The 23,236-nt window shown below is 41.3% G+C and overlaps 2 protein-coding genes across 8 annotated transcripts in view; one reads left to right on the top strand and one right to left on the bottom strand.

The window, feature by feature from the left end:
• GLUD1 (glutamate dehydrogenase 1) overlaps nucleotides 1-7,741 on the bottom strand; it is a 40,308-nt gene extending 32,567 nt beyond the window's left edge. The window contains exon 1 of the mRNA XM_027530888.1: nucleotides 7,008-7,741. Within this exon, the coding sequence (XP_027386689.1) occupies nucleotides 7,008-7,461 (454 nt within the window). The 5' untranslated portion in view covers nucleotides 7,462-7,741. The remainder of the gene's footprint in view (nucleotides 1-7,007) is intronic.
• Nucleotides 7,742-7,775: 34 nt separating this feature from the next.
• SHLD2 (shieldin complex subunit 2) overlaps nucleotides 7,776-23,236 on the top strand; it is a 114,358-nt gene continuing 98,897 nt past the window's right edge. For 4 of the 7 annotated variants that reach the window (XM_027530881.1, XM_027530885.1, XM_027530883.1 and 1 more), the window contains exons 1-2: nucleotides 7,776-7,864; nucleotides 8,893-8,948. The gene's annotated coding sequence lies outside the window, so the exon portion shown is untranslated. The remainder of the gene's footprint in view (nucleotides 7,865-8,892; nucleotides 8,949-23,236) is intronic. The other 3 variants (XM_027530882.1, XM_027530887.1, XM_027530884.1) reach the window with 2 other exon arrangements.

The raw sequence follows: 23,236 nt of genomic DNA on the forward strand, positions 1-23,236 counted from the left end.
CAACACCTATTAAAGTTCATGCACTACTACACTTGGCATTTACTCATTAGAACCTATTTTCTCAATAATATAATCCCCTAATTCGCAATGAAAGAACATAATTTAAAGTGAGGAGAGAAGGCAAAGAAGCAGTGAGAAACCAGTACCTACCCACCAGCAAGTAACGGCCATAGAAAAGACTCAAAGTCTCACAAAAATTCCTTCAGCCTCAGGAAGGAGTATTTAGTTCAGGAGCTAAGGACTGCTTTTGAAAGTATCCATGTAAGAAGGCAGGGAACACTTCACCGTTTTAACCTATTATCAAAATTTTTATTTTAAGCACTTTGAAGAGGTAAATCTTAGCCTTCTGGAAGTGAATGTTTAGCAGATGCTGAGAAAATGGAATGGAAAATGTATTTCTTTCCATTAAAATTTCAAAATTACATAACATATATGCCTGTTTTCATCAAAATTCAAATAAGGAAAAGCAGATGTCTCCTGATTACCACTTATGACATCATTCTTTAGGGGTGAATATTCTTAGCAACTTAAATGTATATGTATCCTTCCAAGTCATTTCCCTGCATTTATGTATATACATATCTATAGAACATACAGCTCTGTTTTGTGCTTAAGTATTTAACTTACTGCCCAATGGATGGAGGAAAGAATATGCATTAGAGGGGGGAGGGAAGATTCTGTTAATTTTTGTTTTATTGATTCCTTACTCTGATAATACTACTAAACTTAGTCACACCTTCATACTAAAGAGGTCTTGGGAATGACGCTGGTAAGCCTTGTGAATATACAGTAGGTAACATTTAGTAAAAGACAACAATTTGTTATAAAAAGGTTCAAAGAGGTAAAGGCTCAAACTTTCAGGTATCTAGTTTCATATCTATTATTTACAAGTCTAGGAGATATCTGAGAGGGATCTTAAGAGAGGAAGAGAAGAATTATAGGGATATTGGACACAAGGTAGGGACAGGTACCACAGGGACTATACTTTGCAAGGATAAAGTTGAGAAAAACGTATGCCTGTGTTTTCTCCTAAGGATCATTTTATACCAGACTTCCTTTATTTTCAAAGTCCAATCCTCTTTCCTCGTAACACTTCTTTCCCTAATACCAGTTTTTCTACCAGCATCGCAGAGGAGAAAACCGAGTTATCTTTGACTCTCCATTCCATGTACCCTACCTGTAGGGGAATCCTGAAGCTATCAAGGAGCCAAGAATTGGTTCATCAGAACAAAAGGTGCTCGTATTCACCCAGGAAATTCCAAGGGCTTTAGGAACTCTGTATAGGATGCTCCTGCCATCCCCCATAACTCTGGAAATTACAAGGATTTCAGGGCCTCTGTGTTAGCAACTAGAGTCAAAGGCCAAATATTAAAACAACGGGCACGCTCAGAACCCCTATCACTCAGGAAATTACATGGGTTTTAGAAGCTCTGTATTAGTAATCAAATGAATATTTACACTATAAAACCTTTTCACTGTTTACAAACACAGTCTGTCTTCACGATCCCAACACACCGTCCTGCCTCCTGCTAGAGCTATCGTCACCTCCTCTTTGACATCTCTTTATCTGAAATGACCTTTTCCCAATCTAAGTCCTATCCGGCTTTACCTACCTCTAGACAGTCTTTCTCTGGCATCTTCCTTGAACTCCTACTGCAGCAACATATTATTCAGAGTGCTTTCAACTGTGTCACTAGAATCCGCCTGCAATGCAGGAGACCAGGGTTCCATCCCTGGGTGGGAAGATCCCCTGGAGAAGGGAATGGCTAACCACTCCAGAATTCTTGCCTGGAGAATTCCATGGACAAAGGAGCCTGGTGGACTACTGTCCATGGGGTTGCACAGTCGGACACGACTGAACGGCTAACGCTTTTTAGGAAAGGAAAGTCAATCTTTATAATTGTTATTTGTGTCATCTTTCACATTTTCAACTAGCCAAGAAGCGATTCAGAAACAGTAGAAGGTCTGAGAGACTTTCGCCAGGAACAGTCAAGAGAAATAATAGCGATTCATGATCAAGTTTGCTTAGTTTATAGGAAGAGACACCCAGAAGAAAGGCATTTTAAAAATTATTGCACTGACTAGTAATAAATTTTGATTAACTCTTACATGAGTCAATTTTTAACTTTTTACATGAATAAATCCAGACAGTAAAGACTAAGAAGGTGGGTGCCGGAATCATATGGCTGGAACCTGAACTGAACCCTACTGCTTACGGCTGTGTAACCCCCGCCAAAGAAGACCTCGTTCTCTAACCTTAGTATCTGCATCAGAAAATCCGGGTCAACAGTGCATTCACGAGGTTGTTCTGAGGAATCAAAGCAGTGATGTCTGAACCGCTCTTGGCAAAATGAACGGTGCACGACTCAACCCATGTTATCTGTCCCTTGTTTTGCCAGTCGACCCTGGCGAAGGCAGGCTCTCCCAGGTACAGCTGCCTGTTGGAAGGCAATCGGAAACATTCTGAGCAGCCCTCTCTCAGACTGTCTTCTTGGCCTTCAGAAAAACTCTCCTGCCTTCATTAGTAGTATTTCATACGTTAACACTTCAGTCTCGATAGTGTGTACTTCCATCTGCGTTAACTTCTGCCTCTGCAAAGGCGAAAACATTGATTCATCTGGATAGCTAGGTCAGTTCTAGATAACAGTTGTGGTCTTAAGACTGTTCACGGTTATCTTGTAGGAAAGGATTGGGAATACAGCTGCTTCATTTTATAACTTTCACAAATATTCACAAAAATTACTCACAATTATTCACAAACGTTCACAGATTATTAGAACATTTGTATTTTAACAGGGATTTGTTGGGTGGAGCAGTTATGGGCCCATTTATGAATCAACATGCTTCATTAAAGTGCTATTAAAGGTTTTTCCCTTCATTATTTATAACAACCTAATTATTATGCAAAATAATCAGAAAAAAAAAAAAAGTCTCGTGTCAGAGACTATATAGCCTAGGAGTTTTCAACATCCAGAAGTTGACATTTTAGTCTTTATTGGTTCTTGGCAAAGCCCTCAGTTATCTTTAACATAACTGGATATGAAACAATTTTATTAAGCAATCTAAATTATCACCAACAGCGCTAAAGCCAATTTCTTCCCACTATATAAGTTACAAAGTCTAAGTAATTCTCTATACTTAGCAATTTAAACGTCAGTTTTACTGGAGTTTGATACATACTATTGATGTTTGTCCTCAAATTTTTGACACCCCAATTCCTGCAACGTGTCCTTTGCATAATGAATAGTGTTTGTCTTTCTGCATATGGGGTTTTTACTGCCAAAGCAAACTAGCTAGAGGAATTCACACAAAGCGACAGGAATACTGAAGGACAATCAGGTCTCTTGTATAGGTCTCCTCCATTATCATGGCTTTTCATTCCCTAGTATTTTGGGGGAAAGCATCTGGCTCCATGAAATACAAAGACTGTTATAACAGCAATACCAATTCATATTTAACTAAACAATATTAAAAAGAACAACAGGGCTACTACCACAGGGCTAAGGGCTAGAGGGTAGAGGATATGTAAGCTACCTATGCTCTAAATGAACTTTCAGATTGAGTTAAATGTAGAGATACATACTCACTCTAAAAATACTACACAGTGTGAATTTATTCAAACTTACCTATGTTTTGACCATTGTCAATTCAGCATAAGAGAAATAAATCTGAAACATTTTCTTTCAGTGAAAGCAGAGGAAGTCTCATTTTGAAACAGTATCAGTACTTTCTACAGTTTTCCCCAAAGTACTACTATTTACCACAAAATTAGATCCCAAAGGCTGAAGGGGAGCTTCGATACAGTATTAACTCCAACCCTTGTGCGCTTCCCTGCCCCACCCCCTACATTCAGCTGCCCAGAGACAACAACAAAGACCATCTACCTCCTACTGTTTCTTTTTTGCATTTTGGTTCTTAAAAAATAAGTCAATGGGTTAATATACACTTTTTTTTGGGTGCTGACATTTGCAGCTAAATAAGACAATGTATCAGAATTACATCAGCTTTATTTAAATGATAATTTTAGAAAGTTCTGAGAGGAAAAACCAGTCACAGGAATTTGGACTCAACATTTTTAGTCTCAGGACTAAAAGGGACTGGGGGATGGGAGGACTGGAGAGAAGAGAAAGTAAATTGACTCTTGCATCAGTGAACTGCTAGCATCAATCTCTCTACTTCTCTCCAATGAGTTAAATAATTTTTCTTCTAAAAAGGTACATTAATCTCAGGTAGAACCACAGCCAATAAAACCAGAGGGTTTATTCTGAGAATGTTAATAGGAATAATCACCGATAATGTTTTCTGTTAATCTTTGCTGAAAATATCTAAGGCCTCTCTTGAAACTTTCCATCAGAGCATGAAGCACACTCTTTTGCAATTCCTTAACAGACGTAAACCTACTGGCTTCCTTTAAATATGGTATGTGGGAAAAGAGAAGCATAAAAACGTATGTGTTATTAAATATTTACTTGGTATAAAGTACACATTAGCCACCCTCAGTTCTTAAAACCACCTGTTTCCCTTACAGAGATTATAAATTAGATTGTTGTTTTGTTTCAACCTTAAGAATTTTATGTTGGAAAACTCAGGTGTAAGGTTGCTCTTGAAGAAAGATTAGAAAGCTGAGGATTGGAGAGAACGATGATGAAGAGCAAAGGGTCCTCCCCAACTCAAACAAGCTGGTTGAGAAGGCAGTTGAGTGAAGACGGGGAGAGAAGCGCGCTCAGGAGGGTAAATTCACATGGCTAATCCAAAGCATTTAAAAAGTCTCAATCACCTAATACATGTTGTATTTCTAAAATAGTTAATAACTTCCTTGTCGTATTTAATTAGAAGGGAAAAAGAAAAACCCACTGAAAGTAAGTCCTTCTTGGAATATACATTCTCTGCAATAAGATGGGGATGATAAATGGGTAGGAAGATTCCAGAGTGTCATGAAAGCAAAGTATGGAGGTCTACAGTACCTCTGTTTTGTAGATCATCTATTGAGTATCCTATTCATTATCTTAAGCAATCTAAAATATGTTGAAGAGCCTTCATAGCTACATAATCCTTCCCAATCCCGCTCCCTCTGTATTCTTTAAGATAATATACTCATAAGTTTACACACGCTGATCTTTCATATTATCTTGCAATGCTTGCTACTACTTATTAGGTGCAATTCAGTTTCTGTTTATATGCTGGGATTTAGCAGTGCTTTCAGTAGCAAACCTTCTTGTAAACAGGATAAAAAGAACAGAGACTTGTATCTTAACATTCTAGTTACTAGAACCTAGAATGAACAAGCGCAACAATAACAGTGCTTTCTACAGCTGATGCGATTTGTTCATGTTTTGGTATTAAAAACTATGGCAAGATGAAGAGGACTAACAAACTAGGGCAAACTTCAGTTGCTTTAGTGAGTTGGTGGAGCTGTGACTCATCATAGAAGAGGACCTGGCATAAAAGAACAGAATACAAGGAACTTCAAAGAAATGAACTCAGATCCTGCAGGAAAACAAATATAATGGTTTAGCTGCATATCTCTTAAGCAACTGGAAAATAATGTCAACAAGGCACATAAACGTGATGTCCACTCTTCAGAAACAACAACAATTTAATATTTGCTAACTTGGCCTCTTCTAACATCTTTGCTTCTCTAGGGAGCCGGAATGTGAATTGCTGGTTTTGAGAATAAGGGATTGGAGAGCAAGAAGGCGGGCGATGTAGATGGACAGTGTGTGTTTTATATAGTACTGGGGCTGCAATGGGAAATCAGAGATCAAAGAAGTTCAAAAGTTGGTTTTAAAAGAGGAAACTGAGAGGTAGAGGATAATTAAGCTCTAAAGGTTAAGTCCTAGAAGTGGGTGGGGTCAATGCAAATTTAGCAAGAAGTAAAAGTAAATCATTAAGCAGTCTGAAGCAACCTTTGTTCCTGGGCTAAGAATGCCAGCAGAGCGCAAACTTTCCTCCTAGAGAGATTTCTAAAAATCATCCTTAGGAGTCAGCCAGTATAACAGAACACTGGACCTGATTTACTGAGACAAAGGGTCCAGCCCAGCATCCTCTGTGCTTATGAGGCAACCTCCAGCTGGATTCTACCTCCCCGGGTTCTTTATTCTACACAGTATTTTAGTAGAAAAAAGTGGTTTTGCCACTGTTAAGCACGATTAAAAATGCACTGTGCGATTTTAAGGAGTGAAAAAGAGGGGAGCCTTTTTTTTTTTTTGCTCAAAAAAAGCAATCTGACTGCAGAGGCCAAATATACAGACATTCAAAAACTACTACAAACCTGGTGACTATCAAATTCTAGCCGATTCAACTCCTTTCTTCAAGTACTTTCCCCCACTCAAACTCAAACGTGGTGCTAGCCTGGACCAGTACACACCCCCACAGCTACTTCATTCCATTGGCTGGCAGGCTGTCTTGCAGTCTACACCCTTTAGATCTACTTCGGTGTCTGTCTGATGTTACACTGTTCATGTATTACCATTTTGTGTGTGTGTGTACAAAGCTGCCACAGTAGGAAAATAATTTAAAAGATCGACTATAATTAATAAATTCATTTAGTTAGTAAAACTGTAGATTTCGATTCATTTTGTATGTTCCTGTACCATCTGTCACTACTGTGAAAGAGTGAAAAAATCCGAGAACAATTATTTCATGCTTTGCATTCGCTTGAGTCACAGAAGATCACAAAATCTTGCAGAGGCAGACAGATGTGTCTGTCACTTTCCTTTCTACAAGTGCTCTTCGTCAAGACCCACACTGTGTCACAGTGGCTAGATCAAAAGAGCAGTGTAGTGTCTTCTGCATACAGCATCAACAAGCTCGCGGGGGGAGGACCAACTACGGGGTGGTGATGGAGCAGAAAATTCACTATCCATCGGAGCCTGACACAGCTGAGGCCGGGACCTGGGGGAACGGGGACAGCGTGGGAGGGCGACGGTACCAGCCCGGGCTGGGCTGAACGGTGAACCCCCGAGGCTGGAGGCCAGGCGGGGCGGGGCAGGGCACAAGGGGCTCACCTCCCTTGCAGGGCGTGCGGTGCTGGCTGTGCTGGGCCCGGTAGCCCTCGATGACTTCCCAGGAGCCGTCGTCGCGCCGGATGGGGAAGGACAGGCTCAGCACATGGTTGCAGGGCTTGATGATCCGCAGGATGCCACGCACCCGGTTCCGCTTCTGCTCCTCGGTCTCCCGGGTCTTGAGGTCCTCCACCAGCTTGTCCTCCACGATGCTGGCACCGCGGTCAAAGAAGCCCTCCACCATCTTGAAGAAGTTGGGGTCGTCCTCGCGGTCGGCCGCCGCCTCGCTGTAGTGTCGCCGAGCGGGTGGCACAAGCCCCGGCTGCGGGGCGGCGACGGCTGCGGCAGCCTGCCCGCGGGCCCGGCCCAGCAGCACGGCCGAGTCGGCAGCCACGGAACCCAGGGCGGCGGGCCCGATGCGGGACAGCAGCAGCGCTTCACCCAGGCATCGGTACATGGCGGCGGGACGGAGGCCACGGAGGAGAGGCGCTCTCACAGGCCCGGAGACGGACGGAGGGAGGAAGGGCCCGGCGCGGGCTGCCCTTTTAAGCCACAGCTTCCTGCCTTCCTGGCTATCCCCTCCCCTCCGGCGCTAGCCGCCTAACGCGGAGGACGGACTTTGGGTGCCACGGGCCAATGTCGCTGGTGAGTGGCAGGGCGGGGGGCGCGCACCGCCCAGGGAGCCGGGCCTCCGCCTCCGCCGCGGCCTCGCCCGGCCTCCCCGGCGGCGGCGTGAGCCGGCGGGGACGCTCGGGGGCGCGCAGTCGCGGTCGGGCCGGGTGCGCATGCTCGCAGGTCGGGAGGCGGGGCGAGGGCTCCCGCACGGGGCTGGGACCTGCGGGGAAGAGCTGGAGCCTCAGGTCTGTGCGCAGCCCCGGCCTCTGCCGGGGAGGGCTTTTGACTGGGGAGGGGGCCTCCGTGGAAGAGGCTTACCCGCCTCTTGGGGGCGCTAAGAGTCTGGTCCCAAGACCGCGCGGGCGGTCTGGCGGTGGGCCCAGGGTGGGTGAGTCATGGGTGTCCCTCCTTTCCGCCCGCGCGCTCTCGGGCGGGGCGGCCATCCTGTCACCCCTGCGCCTATCTTCGGGTGGCAGGGAGAAGCACCGTTTGGAGGTCGGGCTAAGAGCTTGTCTTTATCCGCTGGGACTGAGACGAACTTTGGTCTTGGGAGTTGGAGTTTTGAAGTGTCTTGCAAGAAATGGAAAGGAGAAGGCTTGGGAGCTGGGGACTCCCTTGTCTATTGGCTTTCACTGCTTTAAGTTTTAAATTTTGTCCCATTCAACCACTGCGTGATGTTGAGATAGTTACGTGAATCATTGTTGTATCTTTCTGAAATTTACTGTTTCCGCATTTCAGAGATACGTTCTCGAAATAGTTAAAAAACAACACTATAGAACTGCAATAATACTCCAGGATATTCTTTCTCAGTAATATGTGTACTAATAGTCCAGAATAGAATTTGTAAAGGTTAAAAGACATGAGGGTTTAATTATGTACTTACACAAACTTGATGAGAAATGCTAGTTAATACACTTCTACGGGTACAGTTAGATTCTTGTAAAAGTCTGATGACTCAGTTTTTAAGACAAGCTATCAAAGGCCACATTACCAACTTAAGTGGTTCCAGTGTAGGTTGGTGATTTTAAAATAGTACCTTTTTGACCTGCAAAACGACTTTGCCTCCTGACATTCACTTTATTCATCTGTTAATTAGCATATGGAAGAGAATGTTTTAATTCTTACAGTTTCTGTGAAGTATAAGCTGACAACCTAGATAATTAAATTACTTTCATCTATTCAGTGTACTGTCAAAACAAAAAAAGGTGGAGCCTATGTTTTATCTTATTTGCTGGATAGTTAATAGTCATTTATATTTGTATTGTGTTTTCAGTGGTAACTGTTCTCTGGACTGAATCCTGAATTTGTCTTGTTGGTCAAAGGATTAAGGTATCAAGTTTCCTTTTCACTCGATAGTGTTATTTTATATTGCAAAAACAACAACAACCAAAAACCTTAAAAAGTATCAGAATAAAATGATTAGAATCAGTAAACATGAAAATTCAGATTAAATTCTTAGGTATAGTTTGAAGAAAGTGTTTTAAAAGCTTAGTTTTATTGCACTTCTTTATCTCCTTCTTGATAATGACAGCCTTCAGAAAAATAAATGTTTAACTTTTCTTCTTCCAAGTTTTGTTCACCCGAATTCAAGAAGTTATTAATAGAGAGGCAATGGAAGGAGTGAGGAAATTTAAGTGAGTCTGCTATGTGTCAATGTCTTATGAAATATCTCTAAAAGAACCTCCTAAAGTAGATTTTTAAATTTTTAGAATCTTGGTTATGTTTTTAAATTATGTACAAGTTGTAAAAAAATTCAAACGGTAACGATAGATTTTTTTAAAAAGTGAAATCAAATACTACTTCTCTCCTCACCTTCCCATTTAGTAAGTAGTTGGAATGCTTCTTTTCATACTGAAGTGGTATTATAATTCTTGATTTTAACAGGAGGGTGAACTGAGGCTTGCAGAGACCAAGTAAATAGTTGATCATCTAGATGATAAATAGCAGACTAAAATTCAAACTGTATATCTGACTCCAAGTTATGCCATTTCTAGTATTCCAAGAAATATATTAATTATGTGTTTTATTTAGTTTAAAATTATTTACTGTGATGTAAATCTAGTAAGTTTCAGCTTTACACTGATGATTGCCTTTATAAAATATACAGATATTTTGCAAATTAAGGCTTAATAATTGATAATAATTTTCAGTTCAAAGGAAGACTCGAATTTAACTTGAAAGGAATTTTGGTCATTTGATAGCATTCAGTAAAGACAATTTGTTTTCTGCCTTTAAGGTTTATGCATTTTCCTTACCTGTTTCAAAATTCCAGGCCTTTTCTCTTTGATTCATAGCATGCTTTTGTGCTTTCAAGTGCTTTAAAAATTATTTTAGAAGATTTATTTTAGGATTTAGAAAGACATAGCGTATAAATACAGGAACAGCATGGTTGTTTTTAAAAATAATTAGAAAAGGTAATATATACTTTCTGTCTTTGATTTGTCTATTCTGGACATTTTGTTTAAATAGAATCATGCAGTCAATATGTGGTCCTTTGTGACTGGCTTCTTTGACTTCGTGTATGTTTTAAAGATTCATACCTATTGTAGCATATATCACTATTTCATTTTTTTAAATGGTTGAATAGTATTCGTTGTATGGCTATAGCCCTCTTTCATATATATTCAGTTCAGTTCAGTTACTCAGTTGTGTCCGACTTTTTGGGACCCCATGGACTGCAGCACGCCAGGCTTCCCTGTCCATCACCAACTCCCGGAGTTTTCTCAAACTGATGTCCATTGAGTCAGTGATGCCATCCAAGCATCTTATTCTCTGTCGTCCCCTTCTCCTCCCGCCTTCAATCTTTCCCAGCATCAGGGTCTTTTCAAATGAGTCAGCTCTTCGCATCAGGTGGCTAAAGTATTGGAGTTTCAGCTTCAGCAGGAGTCCTTCCAACGAATATTCTGGACTGATTTCCTTTAGGATGGACTGGTTTGATCTCCTTAAAGTCCAAGGGGCTCTCAAGAGTCTTCTCCAACACCACAGTTCAAAAGCATCAAGTCTTCAGTGCTCAGCTTTCTTTATAGTCCAACTCTCACATCCATACATGACTGCTGGAAAAACCATAGCGTTGACTAGATGGACCTTTGTTGGCAAAGTAATGTCTCTGCTTATTGATATGCTGTCTAGGTTGGTCATAGCTTTTCTTCCAAGGAGCAAGCATCTTTTAATTTCGTGGCTGCAGTCACCATCTGCAGTGATTTTGGAGTCCCCCAAAATAAAGTCGGAGAAGGCAATGGCAACCCACTCCAGTACTCTTGCCTGGAAAATTCCATGGATGGAGGAGCCTGGTAGGCTGCAGTCCATGGGGTTGCTAGGAGTTGGATATGACTGAGCGACCTCACTTTCACTTTTCACTTTCATGCATTGGAGAAGGCAATGGCAACCCACTCCAGTGTTCTTGCCTGAAGAATCCCAGGGATGGGGGAGCCTGGTGGGCTGCCGTCTATGGGGTCGCACAGAGTCGGACACGACTGAAGCGACTTAGCAGCAGCAGCAGCAAAATAAAGTCAGCCACTGTTTCCATTTTCGTATATATATATGGGTCTATATATGTGTGTGTATATATATGTATCTTCTTAAAAAATTTATTTGGCTGTGCCAGGTCTCGGTTGTGGCACATGGGATCTTTGATTTTTGTTGCACCATGTGGGATCCTTTAGTTTTGGCATACGGGATCTTTGGTTGCAGCATGTAGGATCTAGTTCCCTGACCAAGGATCGAACCCTGGTCCCCTGCCTTGGTAGTACAGAGTCTTAGCCACTAGACCATCAGAAAAGTTCTATGGCCCTCTTTTTTTAATCTATTAATCTTTGACAGACGTTTGGTTATTTCCACTTTTTGGCTATCGTAACACTACTGTAAATGTTCTTGTAGACGCTTTTGTTTGGACAGATACTTTCAGTTCTGTTGGGTACACACCTGGTAGAGTAGAATTGCTGAATTATATGGTAACTCTCTGTTTAACCTTTTGGGAAGCTGCCCAGCTGTTCTTCACAGCAGCTGGACCATTTTATTTCCTACCAGTGGAGGATTCCAACTTCTTTTTATTCTCCCAAACACTTGTTATTATCTGGTTTAAAGGTATAACTCATTTTGATTTTGATTTGCATTTCCTTGATGGCTAATGATGTTGAGCATCTTTTTATGTACTTATTGACAGTTTATATATATATATATATGTATTTTATATATTAATTAATCTTAATTGGAGGATAATTACTTTACAATATTGTGATGGTTTTCGCCATACATCGACATGTACTGGCCATTGCTATACGTGTGTTTCCCCGCCATCGTGAACCCCTGCCTCCCTCCCCACCCCATCCCTCTGGGTTGTCCCAGAGCACTGGCTTTGGGTGCCCTGCTTCATGCATAGAACTTGCCCTGGTCATCTATTTTACATATGATAATGTACATGTTTCAGTGCTATTCTCTCAAATCATCCCACCCTCGCCTTCTCCCACTGAGTCCAAAAGTCTGTTCTTTACATCTGTGTCTCCTTTGCTACTCTGCAGGTAAGATGGTTGGTACTGTCTTTCTAAATTCCATAAATATGCATTAATATACAGTATTTGTCTTTCTTTTTCTGACTTACTTCACTGTGTATAATAGGCTGCAGGTTCATCCGCTTCATTAGAACTGACTCAGATGTGTTTCTTTTTATAGCTGAGTAGTATTCCATTGCTTCCTTATCCATTCATCTATCAGTGGACATCTAGGTTGCTTTCATGTCCGAGCTATTGTAAATAGTGCTGCAATGAACATTGAGGTACATATGTCTATTTCAGTTCTGGTTTCCTTGGGGTGAACGCCCAGCAGTGGGATTGCTGGGTCATATGGCAGTTCTGACACTTTGTATGTATTTTTAAAGAGAGACGTACAGTGACATCCTTTTTCCACTTTTCAATTGGATTGTCTTTTTATTGTTGACGTGTAAGGGTTTTGGGTTTTTTAAAATTTACTTTTGGCTGTGCTGGGTCTAGGTTGTTGCACAGGCTTTTCTCTGATGGCGGCAAGTGGGGGCCACTCTGGCTGTGGTGTGCGGGCTTGTTACAGGGCCTCTCTTGTTGCAGAGCACGGGCTGTAGGGTGTGCGGGCTTCAGTAACTGTGGCACATGAGCGCAGTAGTGGCAGCTCGAGGGCTGTGGAGTGCTGGCTCAGTACTTGTGGTGCATGGACTTAGTTGCTCTGCAGCATGTAGGATCTTCCTGGATAGAGAACCCATATCTCTTGTGCTGACAGGTGAATTCTTTACCATTGAGCCACCAAGGAAGCCCCTTTGTAAGAGTTGTTTATATATTTTTGTTTTGTTTTGTTTTCCTTTGAGAGCTCTTACATATTTTAGATACAAATCCTTTATCACATGTATGATCTGAAAGTGTTTACTTCCATTCTGGGTCTTGTCTTTGCACGCTGTTGATGCTGTCCTTTGTAGGACATAAAGTTTTCAAATTTGTTGAAGTCCGGTTTACAAATGTTTTCTTTTGTGGCTTGTGCTTTTGATGTCATGTCTAACAAACGATTGTCTAATCGAAAGTCAGGAAGATTTGCACCCGTGTTCTACGAGTTTTATACTTTCAGTTTTTACATTTGAGTTGATTTTTGTACAAAAAGTGAGGAAGGAATCCAGTTTCATTCTTTTGCATGTGGATAACAAATTGTCCTAGCACTGTTTGTTTAACAAAAGACTTTTTTTTTCCCGTTGAATTGTCTTTGAATTCTATTGAAATCAACTGACCTAAACGTCAGGATTTATTTCTTCGTTCCTTAGTTCTTTTCCGTTCACCCATATGTCTGTCCTTATGCTGGCACCACACGGCCTTGGTTACTGCAGCTTTGTAGTAGGTTTTGAAATCAGGAAGTGTGATTTTGTTCCAACTTTGTTCTTTTTCAAGATTGTTTGGTTCATCTTAGTGTCTTGAATTTTCATACAAATTTTAGGATCAGGTGGTCTATTTCTGCAAAGAAGCCAGATAGAATTTTGACTGCCTTAATGTTGAATCTGTCCGGAGAAGGCAATGGCACCCAACTCCAGTACTCTTGCCTGGAAAATCCCATGGACGGACGAGCCTGGAAGGCTGCAGTCCATGGGGTCGCTGAGGGTCGGACACCACTGAGCGACTTCACTTTCACTTTTCACTTTCATGCATTGGAGAAGGAAATGGCAACCCACTCCAGTGTTCTTGCCTGGAGAATCCCAGGGACGGGGGAGCCTGGTGGGCTGCCGTCTCTGGGGTCGCACAAAGCCACGACTGAAGTGACTTAGCAGCAGCAGCAATGTTGAATCTGTAGATCAACTTGAAGAGTGGTGCTTTTGGTGTCATGCCATTTTAATACTATTGTATCTTCATGAATCAGAACATGAATACGTCTTTTAATTTATTTGAGTCTTTTGAAGTTTCTCTCATTCATGTTTTGTCTTTTCAGAATATCTAAGTTTTGTGCTTCTTTTCTTAAATTTATTAATAAATATTTTACTCTTTTTGATGCTATTATAACTGAAATTGTTTTCTTAACTCCATTTTCAGATTATCCATTGCAAGTATACAGAAATATAGTTGAATATTATATATTGACCTTTTTAAAAAATACTCATTTATATATTTATTTGGCTGCCCTGGATCTTAGTTACAGCATGCAGGGTCTTTAGTTTCAGCATGTGAGGTGTAATTCCTCACCAGAAATCCAACCTGGGTCCCTAGCATTGGGAGTGCTGAGTCTTAGGCACTGGGCCACCAGGAAGTCCCTATATTGATCTTTTATCAATATCAGATCAGATCAGATCAGTTGCTCAGTCGTATCCGACTCTTTGCGACCCCATGAATCGCACAACGCCAGGCCTCCCTGTCCATCACCAACTCCTGGAGTTCACTCAGACTCACATCCATTGAGTCAGTGATGGCATCCAGCCATCTCATTCTCTGTCATCCCCTTCTCCTCCTGCCCCCAATCCCTCCCAGCATCAGAGTCTTTTCCAATGAGTCAACTCTTCACATGAGGTGGCCAAAGTACTGGAGTTTCAGCTTTAGCATCATTCCTTCCAAAGAAATCCAGGGCTGATCTCCTTCAGAATGGACTGGTTGGATCTCCTTGCAGTCCAAGGGACTCTCAAGAGTCTTCTCCAACACCACAGTTCAAAAGCATCAATTCTTCGGCGCTCAGCCTTCTTCACAGTCCAACTCTCACATCCATACATGACCACTGGAAAAACCATAGCCTTGACTAGACGAACCTTTGTTGGCAAAGTAACGTCTCTGCTTTTCAATATGCTATCTAGATTAGTCATAACTTTCCTTCCAAGGAGTAAGTGTCTTTTAATTTCATGGCTGCAGTCACCATCTGCGGTGATTTTGGAGCCCAGAAAAATAAAGTCTGACACTGTTTCCACTATTTCCCCATCTATTTCCCATGAAGTGATGGGACCAGATGCCATGATCTTCGTTTTCTGAATGTTGAGCTTTAAGCCAACTTTTTCACTCTCCACTTTCACTTTCATCAAGAGGCTTTTTAGTTCCTCTTCACTTTCTGCCATAAGGGTGGTGTCATCTGCATATCTGAGGTTATTGATATTTCTCCCACCAATCTTGATTCCAGCTTGTGTTTCTTCCAGCTCAGCTTTTCTCATGATGTACTCTGCATTTAAGTTAAATAAACAGGGTGACAATATACAGCCTTAACGTACTCCTTTTCCTATTTGGAACCAGTCTGTTGTTCCATATCCAGTTCTAACTGTTGCTTCCTGACCTGCATACAGGTTTCTCAAGAGGCAGATCAGGTGGTCTGGTATTCCCATCTCTTTCAGAATTTTCCACAGTTTATTGTGATCCACACAGTCAAAGGCTTTGACATAGTCAGTAAAGCAGAAATAGATGTTTTTCTGGAACTCTTGCTTTTTCAATGATCCAGCGGATGTTGGCAATTTGATCTCTGGTTCCTCTGCCTTTTCTACAACCAGCTTGAACATCAGGAAGTTCACAGTTCACGTATTGCTGAAGCCTGGCTTGGAGAATTTTGAGCATTACTTTACTAGCATGTGAGATGAGTGCAATTGTGCAGTAGTTTGAGCATTCTTTGGCATTGCCTTTCTTTGGGATTGGAATGAAAACTGACCTTTTCCAGTCCTGTGGCCACTGCTGAGTTTTCCAAATTTGCTGGCATATTGAGTGCAGCACTTTCACAGCATCATCTTTCAGGATTTGGAATAGCTCAACTGGAATTCTATCACCTCCACTAGCTTTGTTCGTAGTGATGCTTTCTAAGGCCCACTTGACTTCACATTCCAGGATGTCTGGCTCTAGGTCAGTGATCACACCATCATGATTATCTGCGTCATGAAGATCTTTTTGGTACAGTTCTTCTGTGTATTCTTGCCATCTCTTCTTAATATCTTCTGCTTCTGTTAGGTCCATACCATTTCTGTCCTTTATCGAGCCCATCTTTGCATGAAATATTCCTTTGGTATCTCTGATTTTCTTGAAGAGATCTCTAGTCTTTCCCGTTCTGTTGTTTTCCTCTATTTCTTTGTATTGATCGCCTAAGAAGGCTTTCTTATCTCTTCTTGCTATTCTTTGGAACTCTGCATTCAGATGTTTATATCTTTCCTTTTCTCCTTTGCTTTTCGCTTCTCTTCTTTTCACAGCTATTTGTAAGGCCTCCCCAGACAGCCATTTAGCTTTTTTGCATTTCTTTTCCATGGTGATGGTCTTGATCCCTGTCTCCTGTACAGTGTCACGAACCTCATTCCATAGCTCATCAGACACTCTATCTATCAGATCTAGGCCCTTAAATCTATTTCTTACTTCCACTGTATAATCATAAGGGATTTGATTTAGGTCATACCTGAGTGGTCTAGTGGTTTTCCCTACTTTCTTCAATTTAAGCCTGAATTTGGCAATAAGGAGTTCATGGTCTGAGCCACAGTCAGCTCCTGGTCTTGTTTTTGCTGACTGTATAGAGCTTCTCTATCTTTGGCTGCAAAGAATATAATAGGTCTCATTTATTCACTGAACTCATTTATTAGTTCTGATAATTATTTTAGTGAATTCATTAGGATCTTCTGTGCACAAGATCATGTCATCTACAGAAAGAGATAGGTTTATTTCTAACTTTCCAATCTGGATGTGTTTTTCTTTGTTGCCTGATTGCCCCTTACTTTTTTTTTTATGTTGTATAGTACGTATTTCATTGTGTGAATGTGCCATAATTATTTTTAACCAGTCTCTCACTGATGGTCATGTAGGTTCTTTCCAGTTTCTTGAAGTTACAGCAGTGCTGCAGTGAATAACCTATTACATAGAATATCGGTTTTCAAACTCTTTATCTCAGGTCTTCTTTAGCATCTTAAGTATGAGTAGTGAATTTGAACTGAGAAAGAATTTAGTAGTCATCATAATTTTACTTACAGAGTTGTTTAGTTCATATTTGACAAAAATCGTTGTCCTATTTGGATATTAAAAATGATTTAATAAAACCAGCTGATATAACAAATCAAATTTAATTTTTTAACAAGGGCTTTTAAAACAAGGAGCTAAAAATCTTTTTTTTTTTTTAATCAGGTCCCCATGTTGCTAAGTTTTATAGGGTTTAGTTCACAAGTGCTTGTCAATACCTCATTATTCACCCAGATGAATGTAGTGGAGAGAAGAGTATACCCCATAAAGGAAAGATCATTAGCATAGGTCTGAAGATAGGTCGAAATCAGATTGATTATATTCTTTGCAGCCAAAGATAGAGAAGCTTTATACAGTCAGCAAAAACAAGACCGGGAGCTGACTGTGGCTCAGATCATAAACTCCTTATTGCAAAATTCAGACTGAAATTGAAGAAAGTAGGGAAAACCACTAGACCATTCAGGTATGACCTAAATCAAATCCCTTATGATTATACAGTGGAAATGAGAAATAGATTCAAGGGATTAGATCTGATAGACAGTGCCTGAAGAACTGTGGACGGAGGTTTGTGACATTGTACTGGAGGCAGTGATCAAGACCATCTGAAAGAAAAAGAAACGCAGGGGAGGGAGGTGAGAGGGGGGTTCAGGATGGGGAACACGTGTACACCCGTGGCGGATTCATGTTGATGTATGGCAAAACCAATACAATAAAAAAAAAAAAAAGAAAGAAATGCAAAAGGCAAAATGGTTGTCTGAGGAGGCCTTACAAAATAACTGAAGAAAGAAAAGATGCAAAAGCAAAGGAAAAAAGCAAAGATATGCCCATTGGAATGCACAGTTCCACAGAATAGCAAGGAGAGATAAGAAAGTCTTCCTCAGTGATCAGTGCAAAGAAATAAAGGAAGAAAATAGAATGGGAAAGACTAGAGATCTCTTCAAGAAAATTAGAAATGCCAAGGGGACATTGCATGCAAAGATGGGCACAATAAAGGACAGAAATGGAATGGACCTAACAGAAGCAGAAGATGTTAAGAAGAGGTGGCAAGAATACACAGAAGAACTATACAAAAATGATCTTCATGACCCAGATAACCACGATGGTGTGATCACTGGCCTAGAGCCACACTTCCTGGAATGCAAAGTCAAGTTGGCCGTAGGAAGCATCACTATGAACAAAGCTAATGAAGGTGATGGAATTCCAGTTGAGCTATTTCAAATCCTGAAAGATGATGCTGTGAAAGTGTTGCACTCGATATGCCAGCAAGTTTGGAAAACTCAGCAGTGGCCACAGGACTGGAAAAGGTCAGTTTTCATTCCAATCCGAAAGAAAGGCAATGCCAAAGAATGCTCAAACTACTGCACAATTGCACTCATCTTACATGCTAGTAAAGTAATGCTCAAAATTCTCCAAGCCAGGCTTCAATGGTACATGAACCGTGAACTTCCAGATGTTCAAACTGAATTTAGAAAAGGCAGAGGAAGCAGAGATCAAATTGCCAACATCCATTGGGTCACGGAAAAGCAAGAGAGTTCTAAAATAACATCTACTTCTGCTTTATTGACTATGCCAAAGCCTTTGACTGTGTGGATCACAACAAACTGGAAAATTCTTCAAGAGATGGGAATACCAGACTACCTGACCTGCCTCCTGAGAAATCGGTATGCAGGTCAAGAAGCAACAGTTAGAACTGGACATAGAACAACAGACTGGTTCCAAATTGGGAAAGGAGTACTTTCTAAAGGCTTATATGCAGAGTACATCATGAGAAATGCCAGGTCGAATGAAGCACAAGCTGGAATCAAGATTGGTGGGAGAAATATCAATAACCTCAGATATGCAGATGATAACCACCCTTATGGCAGAAAGAAAGAAGAAGTAAGGAGCCTCTTGATGAAGGTGAAAGAGGAGAGTGAAAAACTTGGCTTAAAACTCAACATTCAGAAAACTAAGATCATAGCATCTGGTCCCATCACTTCATGGCAAATAGATGAGGAAACAATGAAAACAGTGAGAGACTTTATTTTTTGGTGGGGCTCCAAAATCACTGCAGATGGTGACTACAGCCATGAAATTAAAAGATGCTTGCTCCTTGAAAGAAAAGTTATGACCAACTTAGACAGCATATTAAAAAGCAGAGACATTGCTTGGCCAACAAAGGTCTTTCTAGTCAGAGCTATGGTTTATCCAGTAGTCATGTATAGATGTGAGAGTTAGACTATAAAGAAAGCTGAGTGCTGAAGACTTGATGCTTTTGAACTGTGGTGTTGGAGAAGACTCTTGAGAGTCCCTTGGACTACAAGGAGATCGAACTAGTCAATCCTAAAGGAAATCAGTCCTAAATAATCATTGGAAGGACTACTGCTGAAGCTGAAACTCCAATACTTTGGCCACCTGATGGGAAGAACTGACTCACTGGAAAAGACCCTGATGCTGGGAAAGATTGAAGGTGAGAGGAGAAGGGGATGACAGAGGATAAGATGATTGGATGGCATCACTGACTCTGTGGACATGACTTTGAGCAGTAAGCTCTGGGAGTTGGTGATGGGCAGGGAAGCCTGGCGTGCTGCAGTCCATGCGGTCACAAAGAGTCACACACAAGTGAGCAACTGAACTGAACTGATCGGTAATTTTGGTGCATCTGAAATTGTTTTTCAAGTCTTTGTGCCATGGTTTTCAGAATAATTTTTTCTAATATTTGCTGTTATGCTTCTGACTGATATTCAGAAAAGGGTAATTTTTTTTTTCTCCCCTAGTGTGTTTGTGTAATAAGCAGAAAAATAGTGACAGAAAGTATATCAAAGAGAAGGACCTGAAATTTTCAGAATTTATAGTCTTTTTCTTTCTAAAAACCTTTTTTTTTCCCCTTAATAAATCAAATGTCAGTTATATCTGTTTGGCTAGTTTGGCTAAGTTTTCATTTTACTGCGTCACTGAATAACATTCAGCAAAGGTTTTCTCAAGTCTTGCTTAAGGATTCTTTCCCTGTTATGAGTAAACATGAAAAATCATGGTAGTATCTTTATCCCTTTAAGCATAGGATGCAAGAAACAATTTTTAAGAGGTCTCTTAAAAATTAACTGTAAGCCAGGATTTTGAACTCACGTGTATGTAATCCATCGTGTCTCTGTCTCTTTTTTTAAATTGACATTTTTTTTTGTTTGTTTTCCTTATAGGTAAAAAAGATAGTACATTCAATTATTTATTATTTAAGATGCCTCACCATTCAGCTCCACTTATTTATGTAGATGACATGTAAATGCAAATCTTTATTCTATCTTTAGCATTTTCTTTCTAGAAATTTTAGATCAGTTTTGATTTCAATATGAAATTGTTTTCAATAGTAAGAAAGTATAAGCTAAAAATTGCAACATGTCTCTGATGCTATTAAAAGCAGTCATAACTGAAAAATATACTGGAGGAGCAAAAGATACCTTCCCATTGACCATGATGAAGAGTTACAGAGGAAACATGGACTTTATTTTGAAGCATGTGAAAGTGTTAGTTGCTCAGTTGTGTTCGACTCTGTGACTCCATGAACATATGTATATTATACTGAGTTTGCTCCTTAGTAAAAGGCAGAAAAGAAAAATGAATGAAGCAGTAGGGAGTAAGGTGTCTGAGACACCGGTAATGTAAATAGATAAGTTAAGCAGTCTCTGGAGAAGAACCAGGAACCACTTGCTTGACGTAAGAGAAGCCATTTTGTGATCTATGTCTGGCTACAATGCTTGCCCATGAAAGAAGTCTGGCAGTAATTATAACCTTAAGGAAAGTGGGGGAATACAGGACAGAGAAAAGACAGTCAAACAGTAGTGCAGTGATAAAGCAAAGTCCTAGTTCCTCCTCACTAGATGTACATAATATATCTTTGAGTTCTGCAGGAACTAAGGCCCCCACCTAGGTAGAGGATGGAATGATGCTGACCCTCCTGACCTTAATCAACCAAAGCTTGGACTCTGTTGATCTTTGCCCCAATTTGCTCCAATTTATTGTTGTTTTGGCCACACTGCTCAGCTTGTGGGATCTTAGTTCACTCGACCAGGGATTGAACCTGTACCCTTGCAGTGAAAACAAGTGATTTTAACCACTGGACCACCCTGAAATTCCTTGTCCCAATTTTATGCCAAATTCTCCTTTACTCAGGCCTGTTCACGAATATGCATGTACCCTTAGCTTAACACTTCCCCACTTTTTGGACTTCCCTGGTGGTCCAGTGGATAAGACTCCCTGCTGCCAGTGCAGGGGGCCTGGGTTTGATCCCTGGTCATGGAGATAGATGCCACAACTAAGAGTTCTCACAATGCAACTGAAGATTCAGCATACCTTACCCAAGACCTGGTGCAGCCAAATAAATAAATAATTTATTTCCCTTGTGGCTCAGCTGGTAAAGAATTCGCCTGTAATGTGGGAGACCTGGGTTTGATCCCTGGATTGGGACGATGCCCTGGAGAAGGAAAAGGCTACCCACTCCAGTATTCTGGTCTAGAGAATTCCATAGACTGAATGGTCCTTGGGGTCGCAAAGAGTTGAACACGACTGAGTGACTTTCACACAAATAAATTAGAACAAAACAAAACCTCCCCCCTTTTGCTGTTTGGAAAAAGACTGCTTTGGGAAAGATCCCTGGTGTCCTCCTTACTTGCTGCAAGTAATACATCCTTCTGTCTCCTCATCTTTGGCTTGGTTGTGCCTATTTGAAATCATTTACCTCAGATTGGGGCTTGAACCCATGTGCTGAGACTCAAACCCAATCAAAACCTAGTTTGAGACTTGAACCCCTGAGGCCAGGACTGGAACCCAGCCAAAACCCAGTTTGGGACTCTAACCCACGATCTTTTAATTAGAATCACTCACCTTATGTCTGGACTTACTGAGACTCAGCTTCTTTGTGTCTCAGTGTAGGAGTTCAGTGAGAGACAAAGTGATAGCAAAAAGTAGATCTGTTAATATAGGATGCTTATAAGAGATGCAGGTGGGTAGGCAAAGGAACTCTGCCCTAAGGGTTGAGTGGGCTACCCATTTTATAATGAAAAAAAGTGGGAGGGGAAAAGACTGCCTTCTTCAAGTAGACACAGATGCAGACGTAAGGCATACAGCACTAGATCTCCTTCATATTTGGCAGGAAAGTGTCTGACTCTAGAATGGTGGTGATGTTTTTCTTCCATCTAATGGCCTGGGGCATATTTTGTGGGTTTGTTTATAGTTTTATGGTTAAGCAAGCCTGCTTCATTGAACAATGTTCCAGTAGCTTTCTTGAGGTTTCCTTCTCTATAGTCCCCTGCTGGGACTTCTCCAACTACCTGTGTAACTATCCTGTTCTATCCCTGTCACACTGGCTAGACACCCACCAAGAGGCCTACCCAGTTTTCAAGTAACAGTAATGACGAGTCAGCCAAGTAGCAGTAGTCTAAATGCCCGATCTTGATAGCTTGCAGTGAACAGATATTTGCTTCCCTGCTGGCTCAGATGGTGAAGAATCTGCCTGCAATGCAGGAGACCCAGGTTTGAGCCCTGGGTTGGGAAGATCCCCTGGAGAAGGAAATGGCAAACCGCTCCAGTATTCTTGCCTTGAGAATCCTATGGACAGAGGAGTCCATGGGGTTGCAAAGAGTAGGACATGACTGAGCGACTAACACACACACACAAATGCCCGATCTTGATAGCATGCAGTGAACAGATGTGTTGGCCCGCGAGTGACCATGTCCAGATAAAGGTGGCTTAAACTAAAGCCATAAACGAATAACTTACCAGACAAGAGGGTGGCGCTAGTGGTAAAGAACCCACCTGCCAGTGCAGGAGACGTTAAGAAGTGTGGGTTTGATCCCTAAGTCGGGAAGATCCTCTGGAGTAGGAAATGGCAACCTGCTCCAGTATTCTTGCCTGGAAAATTCCATGGACAGGCTGTCTATGGGGCTGTCTATGGGGCTGCAGAGAGTCCTACATGACTGAGCAACTGAGCACAAGAAGCCTGGATGCAAGGATATTGGGCTTAGTTACCCAGTGATTTCTCAGTGTTATTTTTAGCGACGTGGTGATATCTTTCCTTAGGGTTGTGAGATTGCTACAGTCGTTCTAGGGGTCATATGCAGATGCAGCCAAGTATTACCTAAGGCAGCAGTTTCCTCCTGTACACCTCTCTCTCTCTTTTTTTTTTTTTTTGAGCTGCACTGGATCTTCATTGTTTTGTGAGGGCTTTCTCTAGTTGCGGCAGGCTGGGACGAC

The sequence above is a fragment of the Bos indicus x Bos taurus genome, chromosome 28 (genome assembly GCF_003369695.1).
Source record: "Bos indicus x Bos taurus breed Angus x Brahman F1 hybrid chromosome 28, Bos_hybrid_MaternalHap_v2.0, whole genome shotgun sequence".
NCBI classification, from domain to species: Eukaryota; Metazoa; Chordata; class Mammalia; order Artiodactyla; family Bovidae; genus Bos; species Bos indicus x Bos taurus.